At 50.8% G+C, this 11,642-nt stretch overlaps 1 protein-coding gene across 2 annotated transcripts in view; it reads right to left on the bottom strand.

The window, feature by feature from the left end:
• CCDC25 (coiled-coil domain containing 25) overlaps positions 1-9,208 on the bottom strand; it is a 10,317-nt gene extending 1,109 nt beyond the window's left edge. The window contains exons 1-8 of one of the 2 annotated variants that reach the window (XM_009324976.1): positions 9,142-9,208; positions 8,457-8,496; positions 5,172-5,223; positions 4,582-4,657; positions 3,907-4,010; positions 2,603-2,805; positions 1,480-1,525; positions 46-126 (exon numbers count right to left, since the gene is read on the bottom strand). In XM_009324976.1, the coding sequence (XP_009323251.1) occupies positions 91-126; positions 1,480-1,525; positions 2,603-2,805; positions 3,907-4,010; positions 4,582-4,657; positions 5,172-5,223; positions 8,457-8,496; positions 9,142-9,163 (579 nt within the window). In that variant the 5' untranslated portion in view covers positions 9,164-9,208 and the 3' untranslated portion in view covers positions 46-90. Of the gene's footprint in view, positions 1-45; positions 127-1,479; positions 1,526-2,602; positions 2,806-3,906; positions 4,011-4,581; positions 4,658-5,171; positions 5,224-8,456; positions 8,497-9,141 lie in introns of those variants that run through there. The other variant, XM_009324977.1, reaches the window with a different exon arrangement.
• Positions 9,209-11,642: the final 2,434 nt, after the last annotated feature.

Below are 11,642 nucleotides of genomic sequence, written 5' to 3' on the forward strand. Positions count from 1 at the left end.
ACGCGTAACAGCAGCTCTGGAGCGGGAACAGCCCTGCGTGAGGCTCTGCGTTGTGAAACAGCACTGGCTGTTTGCTGTCCCTGCGACGTATCACTTCCCTGGAACTGCAGCCCATCTGCTTGTGACCTGGGAGGAACCAGAGGCCAGGCTCTCACCAGCAGCCTCGTGGACCATCGCCGTATCACAACCTGAGCTTCTTTCCAACTCGGGAGAAGGAAAGCAGTCCGGGATCATGTGGGGGGCAGGTGCTGAGAGGAGGAGATCCCCTGCACAGCATTTCCACCGCACCTCTCATAGAATCATCGAATCATTAAGGTTGGAAAAGACCTCTAAGGTCATCGAGTCCAACCGTCGACCCAACACCCCCACGCCCATTAAACCATGTCCCTAAGCGCCTCATCTACACGTCTTTTAAATACCTCCAGGGATGGTGACTCCACCACTTCCCTGGGCAGCCTGTTCCAATGTTTAACCACTCTTTCAGTAAAGAAATTTTACTGAAAAAACTCTCCCTGGCAAGTGTCACTCATCGGGCACAGCCTGCTTGCGAGTGTCAGGAGACGCTCATACCTCAACCCGCTTTAAGTTTCAAAGGGGCTCTGCATGCCAACCAGCAGGAAAATCAAGAATTCTTGAAAACCACACACTCCTCTAAACAGTCAGTCAGGGACTAGGACGCAAAAGGTGGATTTTAAACTGAGGGTCGCTCAGAGGAGCTCCGAGATCTGTTTGCCCAAGGTCCCACCAAGGAGGAAGCTGCAGACGCGCCAGACCACAGGTGCCTCCAGTGCACGTCAGGACCTCTTCCGAACTTCAGCCCCCAGCCCTCCTGTGATCCACCTCCTCGTTTCCCTCCTGCAGGCCTGTGCTCCTCTCCCGCTTTGGCTCCTTCTCCACTGTCAGACTGCAGCCATGTTATGCTGCTCCAGTCCCCGGGCTGACACCCGCTCGCTCTCTGCAAGCACATCCCTTCCAGCTTCCTCTCCTGTCCCTCAGCACCTATACTCATCCCTCCCCAAACCGCTGCCCGCACACCTCCGGTTTATTTCTTGTTAAAAATATGCGTTTTCCTCCTCCCTTGAAGTAACAAGGTGGCATACGCAGGCGATGGCTGCCATTTGGGGAGACCTCCTCTGCTCACGAGCCAGGTTACGCCCAAACAGCTCACGAGGAGAGTCAAGCCTGGCGCCCCACTTAAAGCTCTGCCTGTTCTTTCACTTGGGTGGGAAGGGGACCGGGAGGACTTTGCACACATTTCCAGCAGCACAGGCTCCACCTGGCTGACGTACAAGCAATAGGGCCCTCTCAGAAAGCGGAGGAGAGCGGCAACGTCCTTCACCGCGACAGGGTGATGGAGATGTGCTCCGTCACGCAGGAGTCACCAAAAGCAGACTGCAGTGCGGGAGCTGTACCGCCACGATCCCGCATTGAATTTCAGCCGTCTCCGAAAGGTTTCCGTAGGCATCAGCCGGCTCTTACCTGATTGGAGGACATGTTCTCAGCCTTCATTAGTGACGAGTAGCTCCTGGAAAGGAAATTACATTATCTTGCATGATATGTTTTCAAAACCCACCAACAGAGAGGCGTTTTGATAAAACAGGACCAAGTACCAGAAAAACAAATTTTTTTCCTTTCTGAACTCAGGCAGGCTAGACAAGTATTTGCTTATCTCCTACTCTCTGGCTAATTAAAACAACCGGAGAAAGCCCAGGCGCTATGCAGCCTGCTTCTCCACAGCTTTGTTCAGGAACTACCAGCTAGATCATCCCAGGAGGTGGAAAATCCTTTACTTTGGGGGACGGCCAAGAGGCAGCTCTGGGGCGAGTTTGGCTAAGCAGGCAGACCCCTTAGTCTGCAGCGCAGACATGCCCGCTGGGGACCGCTCCTCAGTTTAGTTTGCTTCTCTAAGCTCTCCTTTCTGAGCTCTCCACATGTTGAATCACTCAGGAGATCATGGAGTTTTTCAAATTCCGGTATCACTGTCATTTACAGATAAACACGACTTACTAAAGCTTAAAAGCAAGCTTTTGGGGCCAGCCAGCGGATACGTCCAGTGCTGTACGGGGCCGTCAGCACTAAGGAACAAGCTCGCATGTGCTGCTGCATGGACAGAAAGGTCAATATGACATTTCAGAACACCATCCCTCACTCTGCATTTAAAGGAGCGTGCGACTGAGGATTCACACGTGGTTCAGTTAACATCAGTGACGCAAGAGGAAGCTGAAGGACTCTAGCGAAGGCTCGGTGCTTTCCAAGGCTCGCGCAAAGCTGGAAGCAAGTGCTCCCATCCCAATGACAGAGCGAGCCAAGCGGCTTGCCCAGTTTCACCCAAGTTAGGGACAGGTGTGAAAAGACACAGTCCTTCCTTTTAACAATGGTTTAACACCCAGGTTTATTTTAGGAGAAATGGGGAAAATGCATTTATTCTAAAGACAAAGGAAATCACCGGGCCATGCAGGCATCTGTGCCAGAGCAGGTCAGCTGAACACCGAGTAACGCCGGGCCGACCATTAAACAGAAACTGCTGACCCATGACTCTCTCCCAGCGCCGATGGAAACTGCAGAAGTCAGAAGGAAGTTGGCGCTACGTTTTATTACTTACCTAAGTTCCTCCTGCTCTTTCTTTTTCTTCATCTCTTCCTTTTCCTTCCTCTTCATCTCCTGGATCTGGGCTTTTTTCTCATTTCTCTCCTCTCTGTCCCGGGCTTCCTTCTCAGCAGCCAGGTCTGGGAAGCGCTCCACTTTTGTCTTCTCTAGCCGGTTCAGGATCTCATTCACCTTCTTCTCCACCGTCAGCATTTTCACCTTTGGAGGGCAAAGAACTGTGATCCTTATAAAAAAATACTTTCATTCTGGCACTTTCGCAACGGAAAGAAAACACCCTATTTCCACTTTACACATGGCTGAATCCCACAAAAACAGATGCTAAGGAAAATCACTGCCACCGAGGTCTACTCAGCAGGTTGCGTAACAGCGAAAAGAGGCCCACTCCCAACGCTCAGAAGCACATAGCTAATAAGCATAAGCATTGCTAAGTACATAAGCATTACTAATTTCATTTCTTGGCACATGCCTCAACAAAGAGGCCAAGAGACAAGAACCGGTCTCGGCCGACTCCTGAAGAGGGGGCAGGTGGTCTCTGCCGACCGTTTTGGGAAGAGAAGCTCACGTGCTGCTTGTTGACTGCAGGGTTTTCAGCATTTCTTGCCCTGGTACAGACCTGTTTTAGTCAAACAACTGCACCTCTAGAGAGCCTTCTCTCCCAGCAGCCAAGCTGCGTAACTACAGTTTAAGCATAGCATTACCTGCAGACACTAGGTCAGGCTTGGGAACAGCTCAGTACACTGGCTTGACCCTACACCTTTTAGCAGGTTTAACAAATTCAGAGGCGGCACCAGGGTGAGACAGCTCTCGGAGCAGGCAGCAGAGCGAACACAGCGACAGACACCGCCAGGACCCCACACAGCCCTCCTTTGCACGGCAAGTTCAAGTCCTGAGCCCTTCCAGACGTGTGATTACACTACCGTCCGTGAGCTGATCCAAAGCGGGCGCTCATACGCAGGCCCTTCAGCTGCAGCGAGAGGCGATTTCAGTGGAGATACGTTCAAGCGAACAGCACAGACTAACACGCGATACCATTCGGCATCAGCAAAGACTCATCAGCTACACCAGTTTGGAAACACATGCTGTACAGGCTACGCTCTGCTGCAGGCTGACGCTCAACCACGGATTTTCGGGTGATGTTCAGGCAAGTCCAAACACGTCCCTGGGATCTCTCTCACGCTTCAGGAGTGGATGATTCCCCGGCTTTAGGGCAAGTGCTGAAGACAATCCACCCAGCTCCTAACACAGAAACGTTACAGTCTGCCACCAGGTCACCGTCACCGGCTCGCAGCAAACACTTACATCCTTCTGCCTGTGAAAGCCGATCTGCCCCACGTCCATATCTGCAGTCTTCTTCAGGTTAGTCCACGGCGTGTACACCACGTTGACGTTGTTCATCTTGCAACCTAGGAAGCAGGGGAGGAAGGAAGGAGGGAAACGTTTCAATTCTCTCCCTGCTGAAAGAGGTCTTAAAGTTTTCCACGTGCATGGAAACTGGCAGTTATTCTTGTCACAACCATTACTAGCTAGGCAAGAAAGAAGAAAACGGAGAAGTCCTTCCAGCGTTACAGTGCAACGGAAGAACACCACGACATCATTTTCTGCAGTAACAGGAGCGCGGCAGCAGTGCTAACGAACTCCAGATGGAGACCGTCTTTGCCAGAAGAGCGATTACTGTGGAAGGGGGCCCCAAGGTGGTGTTAGAGAGGAGACTGCAAGGCCTCCTCGGCTCAGACAGCAATGTGGAGGCACAAAGGGGAATTTCAGAGATTTAAGATTCCTCCTTATGAAAGTGTAACGGGCAGCCCCAGGAGCTGCGAGTGACATCTGCTTCCCACAAGGCCCGCAGGCAGAGGCTTAACGGAGAGCACCACAGCAGAAACATCACAAACGTTTGAGCCAAAACCCACGTGCTCCTGCGGACCCGAAACACGCGCCACAAGCACCTCACACCGATCTCCCGGGAATCGGTATTACCTTGAATGCTATTCGCCTTCACTAGATGGGCACAGTCTATCAAAACTTCTTTAGGAATGTCATCCACCGTCTGCCCCTGTGACAGAGCAAGGCAACGTGAGCGGCTTGCGGCGGGGGGCTGCGGGGACCGAGGAGCACACGAAGACCCGCCACGGCCGGGACGCAAGGCACGATGCCCTGCAAACAGACCCAGGACCTCTACGCTCCAGATTTTACGAGACTGGAGTCTTCCGTGGCACCTGTAAGGAGAGGCTTGAAGCACCACGAGCGATTTGCACCCTGCTTTTCTCCAAGGTATTCTCCCCGTTTTAGGGGGGTGATGGTTCCTAGGCACACGCTTGGTGTCAAGCCAGAAATCAATTGTTCTGTCGGGCCACGTTAAACTTCCCGCTCCTCCCCACGTTATTTGGTAACGGAGGCTGTAAATTCAGTCTCCCCACACTGGTGGTTACCCGCACCCTGAAGGAGCCCTGCGGACTTTGCACGTGAGCAAAGATGGTCTTGTGCGCAGGAATGACTGCAGAACGGGCGCGTGCAGCTCCTATGCGGGTGAATATTAGTGTTTTTAAATATACGTGTCACAGGATTACCTTGTGTAACCGAAGGTACACATGCGCGGAAGAGAGCTTATCCACATGAAACCTACAGAACAAAAAAAAGCACGTTTAACAGAGGATAACAGATGGTGATCTGCTCCGAAAGGTTTACTTCCTAACAAGTGACAGAACAGCCACTCCACGGGCAACAGAAGTATAGAAATGTTCACGATACACACGTTCAAAAGCAGGCAAGGGAGTCAGAGCCTATCCTTCAAGAAACATCAGTCCTCTCAATGGGAGACTGAAAAAAAAAACCAAACCAACCCTTTCCCCCCTCTCTTTTTGTCTTTTAAATGCTATACTACACGCAGGCAACACTCAGAGGATGAGCCTACGCACGCGGTGTTTTGGTCTGTCTATCTATTCTTAAGAGAAACAGCAAACTCGTGAACTCTGCAGCAGGCATTGCTACTTACACCGCTTACGTGACTGGTCTCAAGCTCACAGAGCGAGAAAAAGATAAATCCCAGTTCCTCAGCGGTCGGTAGAACGGTCCGCGGAGCCCGGCGCTCTGCCTCCAACAGCAGGAAGAGGCGATGCTGTCTGGGACGTGCACCCGATCTGGTGGTTTCAGCGGGTACCAGTCCCGGCAGCAGGTGAGCACCAGTTCTGCATTCGCTTCATTCACTGCCCCCGAGACGTCACAAGCCCCGATGGCCCCCCCTTGGCCCTCTCCTCCCAGACTGAGGAGTTCTCTCCCCTCCAGTCCCTCCTTACCGCACGGCTGCTCATCTCCTTGACGGCTCCGCTGCCCTTCTCCAGACCTTTTCTAACTTGACTGTGCTTCTACCACGATCACCTATTTTTTAAGCCCTGTCCTGATCAACGCTCACTCCCAACCCTGCAAACTCCCAAGGACAGACGGGGGGAACCGATCTCACGTCACCTCCCAACCTTTCTTTCCACCACTTTCTTTTTAATATAATGGGACTTTTTCCTTCCTGCTGCAAGATAGAAAACGCTCCAGCACCAACACATGAACTCTCACTTGTACCTCCTGAGCCTCCTACCCTCATTCCACTGGTCCCCTCTTAAGCAGGAGTAAGTCTAAAAGGTGCCAGACACCGTTAGGAGAACAATTCCCAGGAGGCCTCCGCAAGAGGACCTATGATATTTTGTTGAGGTGGCACTAGGATATGAAAAACACAACGTGGATGATGTCGGTGTGAGCTACAAGATACGAAAGAGATGGGGAAAGACGACTTTCATGGCTCAGGCAATTTGAGGACGAATCTCAAGGTCTCTCCTAAGTAACAGTATAGACATACCTTAAATTATGTAGTGATAGGACAAACGTGAGACAGAAGATGAAAGTGATACGGCTACAACACAGTGCGATTCAGCTGAAGTACAATCTCTGCTGCTAGAAAAGAAAAGAATATTCCCTCGCCAGCTAGCTGACTGCTGACAAAACATCCTCTACAGGGCATGTTAGCTGCTACCTATTCGACCGGCCAGTTCTGCCAAGACACCTCAGCTCATCCTGGCAAAGGCCACCTTGAAGAGCGAGAAGGAGCACAATCCACACGGTGATTCTCGTTAGAAACTGTCAGCGCCGGAGAGGGCAGCAACCGCGACACATCTGGCCTGTGCAACAGTGCCCGAAAGCAAGCACACTCCTTCATTAAAAAAAAAATCTCAAAAACCTTATCAGTCTGGAAAGTTTACGGACTAATCCAGCCAGCAAAGATGCCACCAGTTGCTGCTAAAAGGATTGGGAACTGCCCTTCTCTTGTTCTTCCCTTCCGATGGGATCTTACCAGCCAAAACCAATCGACACGTGTGTCCTGGTTTCGGCAGGGATAGAGTTAATTTCCTTCCTAGTAGCTGGTACAGTGCTGTGTTCTGGATTTAGGGTGAGAACAATGTTGATAACACACCGATGTTGTAGTTGTTGCTGAGCAGTGCTTACACTAGTCAAGGACTTTTCAGCTTCCCATGCTCTACCGACTGAGAAGGCTGGAGGTGCACAAGAAGCTGGGAGGGGGCACAGCCAGGACAGCTGACCCAAACTGGCCAGAGGGACATTCCATACCATGGGACGTCATGCTCAGTACATAAACTGGGGGAAGAAGGAGGAAGGGGGGGACGTTTGGAGTGGTGGTGTTTGTCTTCCCAAGTCACCGTTAGGCGTGAGGGAGCCCTGCTGTCCTGGGGATGGCTGAACACCTGCCTGCCCATGGGAAGGAGTGAATTAATTCCTCGTTTTGCTTTGCTTGCATGCGTGACTGTTGCTCTACCTGTTAAACTGTTTTTATCTCAACCCATGAGTTTTCTCACTTTTACCCTTCCGATTCTCTCCCCCATCCCACTCTGGAGGAGTGAGCGAGTGGCTGTGTGGTCCCCCATCCCACGGGGGGGGGGTGTGAGCGAGTGGCTGCATGGTGCTCAGTTGCCAACTGGGGTTAAACCATGACAACGTGTCAGAGCGCTTCCTTTTGCCTGCCCGGCCACAGCTGTAGCCGTGGGTCTGCTTAGCGCAGAGACGGCTTTCGCCCGACAGGGATCAAAACGTCAAACTCCTCTGCCCCTGCTCACCGACTCCAATTCCTGAGATGGCGACGGCTCTTTTACAGGCCAGGCCAGTACTTGCCCATGGCGCACACGGGGAGGACACGAAGCACACACAGAGGAAAAGGCACTGGGAGACAACAGACACAGTTTTTTTCCAGGCACGGCGTTTACTGTTGCTCAAAAAAAACTCCTGGCTCCATCCCCAGGCCCCGTCTGACTGCTCCACCACGTTTGTGCCTCCACTCTCCTCGTCCTCTGTCAGTCTTTTGGTTTTTGCTGGTTTTGCCTGTCCGTGCACGGGGATATCCGTGAGCTGGACTCAGGAGGTGCTCTCTTACAAATACCAAGCTGCCCTTCTCGTTTAACTCTGCCCATTTCCCAAACACACTAAGAGCAACGGCAAGCTAGCACCTATATTCCGAAACGCAGATATCCGTGTACGGAGTTATTGCTACTCCAGCAGCTCCCCGCACGGGCAAACCCCAAAAAGCTCCACAAAGGGGCCAGCTCTTACGACGAACAAAGCGAGGGACGGAGGGGGAGATGCAGGGGAATGAATTCAGAATCGACAGGCTCCCAAGCAGCTGCACCTGGGTCTGCTGCAATCCACCTCCACGCTGGGATTGCATTGAAACCGCTAAGTGGCCTTGGAAAAAAAAAAAAAAGACCCTACAGCACCTGTGGAAGTGAGAGGGTTGTTACCGTCATTCGGCTCAGCTGCATAACGAAAGGCAATTTTTTTCAGCGAGTTTCAGTACCTACCAGATATCTTCAGGCCAGCCGTACTTTATTAGGTCTTCATCTGTAGGAATAAAAGTATCAATGAGCAAACATCAGCAACAAACCAAACTACCTGCCAAGAGCAGGAACCCTCCGCTGTTGGTCAGCCACCGCACGGCGACCGGGCGGAAACAGAAAAGGGCTTTAACGCTGCGCCCGCCTGCCCGCAGGTATGGCAGAAACAGGTATGCCAGGAACACCCCCGTCACAGAACTTCGACATTTTTAAGTGAAAATATGTTTCTTCAAATATCAGTCTAACGGGGGGGAGACTTTCGGGGCAAGTCTTCAAAACAGCCACACTTCCCTTGGCGTGAGACACCCGGTTCCACAGCAACTACTGCTGTGGAAACAGGAGGCGCAGCAGAACCGTATCCTTCACCGTCAGGGAACAGTATTTTTCTCTAGACAGATTTTTTTCAGTTAATTTAGTTTTCACTTGTATTTGAAGGCAGTTACTCTGCCTAGAGGGTTTACAAAATTTATTTATCCTAACTAAAAGTAACACAGTGGATTTTCGAGGGGCCAGTCAGAATCACTTGCAAGGGTAGACAAGTTTCCAAAGGATATTTCAAGTTAACACATACAAAGACGTCCTTTCAAAATGACCTTAAATCCCCACAAATCTAAATCCAATCCGTCAGGCATCATTACATTAATGTACTTACTTTCGTACTTATCTTTTCCCATGTAAATGGTGTAAACGGAAGGAACAACTGAAGGACAGAAAGAGGAAAACAAATCAACAGGGGTCTGGACAAATTGTGCAAGGAATGACAAACACACCAGTCTTGGTCACAGAAATTAGAAGGAAAACCGCTTCATCCATCCATCCCACTTCCCCCCTGGGGGCGAAAGGAAGATTGTTTTGCATTTCCTCCAGATTTTGTCCCGAATGCTTCAAAGGACTATGGAAAGTGGCGTTTCCACTGCTTTCCATGGAAGATAACCCGGCAAGGAACAGCGTTCTGGGCAAAACACCCTCAACATCCAGGTGGTTCAGAATGTAGCTGTGTAATTGTATAATCTGTTCAATTAAGCACACGTCTGCGAGCCAGAAAGGCTGACATCGTATTTACAGTCTGGGATTAACTCTCTGTGTGGCCTTGAGTGAAACAGCTCATCTGCCCGGCCCTTGCTTCCCCAAAAGTACCAGAAGCCCCACGTGAACCTCCCCCAGGTAGCCTGGGAAGATTAAAATTCAACGGAAAGACTGAAGTTGCATAAACAGTGGTCGGCGACTTGTTTGTCTCATCTGTGCCTTTCCGGGGCACTTAAAACAACGTCCTTCTCCTCTTTAGGGCTCATTCCATCACGCAGTAAAGACACTGCCGATTCTGGGAAACCAAACGAGCGTCCCTTCGGCGTCTGGACCAAAGGCCAGCACAGCCGGGAGGTGGACACAGAGCAGTAAGAGGGTGCTGCAGTCAGGGAAGGCCTGTCGAAGAAACCGCTGAGCAACCTGCTTAAAAAAAACACCCCACCGCTCTGTTCTTGTACGTGGCAGCAGGGAAATCCCGATTTCACAGCAACGCTATCTACCAGTTTGTCACGTTTCCCGCTTCGACAGTTTTTAACAGTGATGTTGTGAGCGAGCAAATGCTGCAGCCAGCCACAGCTACAAGCCTCAGCGCCGCACTGAAATTCAGCGGTTCTTCATGAGGACCTACGGCACCTGCACACTTCGGCACGAAGGGTTACCGGGCGCGGGTTCCCAGCAGACGGCTTCGCGCCGTAACAGCCGGTGGCTGAAACAACCTGCTGCAGCAACACAGATTCGTATTTCTCACATACTGTTGCAGAACGAACAGAATTCATAGCGGGATTTCTAAAGTCACTCACCGATAGCGCACAAATTCAAGACTAAGAGCGAACAAACGAAATGCAGGCGACCAGATCTGCCTCCAGAAAGCATCCGTTGAAAACAGGGCGCCTAATCTCATCCTTTCAAAGTCACTAAAAGAGTAGACGTGCTTCACTTACATGCTGCGACTCTGGCAGTGCAGTGACTTGGATCCCAAACCGCTTACCGACCCAGTCCTTTCTGAGGGCATTTTTATTGGAAACCCAACATCGCTAGCACAAACCCCAGAAAACACTTTTCAAAGGAAACCTATCGCTGTTTTAATTACATTTAGTAATGAGGCGATAAGAAATGGAAATTCAAAAACATGAAAGGATTATATGCCTGCGGGAGTTAAAGATTGGAAAAAAAAATCCACCCTGGACATGTAGGAGAGTCCTGAGGCTGCGAGATCATGACCACAGGCACTACCCAGAAGCGTAAAATTAAATGCTCAAAAATAAAGTCGCGTTAGCGATGCTTCCCCGAAAGCGAGGCCCATCCTGCCGAAACAGTGGGGCAACGCCAACGCAACCGAGCAGGAGGTTACTTCCAACCCACCTGATTTAACACACACCGGTAACAGCGCAACATATTTTAGGTGAACTGCAATAGCCCTCTTATTATAGACCTCTCTCTGGCAGCAAAACTGACTACAACGTGTCAGAAACCCTCTGCAGGACTATCATTTAAAGATAAAGGAGATTGCTCACGTCATTAGCAGAGTTCACTGCAGCTTGTCTGCTCCCCGTACCCCCCACGTTACCCTACGTGTCCGCCAGGCACTGCACCAGGCTCTTTTCTCCCCACTAAAAGGTCCACATCCAGGAAAAGTCTCTGAACTTCTCACTAGCAGCCTGCTGACCAGCAGAAGATGTTTCCATCCGAGTGTCAGGTTAAGTGATCAACACAGCCGGAGTATCTGGTCCCTGGGGGTGTAAAGGGCCTCACTTTCCACAACAGAGGGAAAAAAAAGAGTTCTTAAACAGATCCCAAGAACAATTTTATTTAAGAAACATCCACAAGACCATTAAGTCTTGCCTTGCCCAAGGAAAATCAAGCAGCCAGACACTCAAATCCGTCTCGTTAAGGCACTTCATCTCTAGAACTGAGGAAAGCAACTCTGTAAAATTCCAGCTTGCGGATACAGCGGGCAAGGGGTAGAAACCGTACGGCAACTTTCACAAGCAGGTTATACACTGCTGAAACGACTGGAGGCAAACCAAAAGGGAATATTCCTGTACTATCCTCCGTATCATCAGCCCATACTGCATCAAACCACAGATCTCGGATGCTTCAGAAGTGGCTAACCTTTCCATATGGGCA

This window comes from Pygoscelis adeliae, unplaced genomic scaffold (assembly GCF_000699105.1).
Source record: "Pygoscelis adeliae isolate BGI_AS28 unplaced genomic scaffold, ASM69910v1 Scaffold666, whole genome shotgun sequence".
NCBI lineage: Eukaryota > Metazoa > Chordata > Aves > Sphenisciformes > Spheniscidae > Pygoscelis > Pygoscelis adeliae.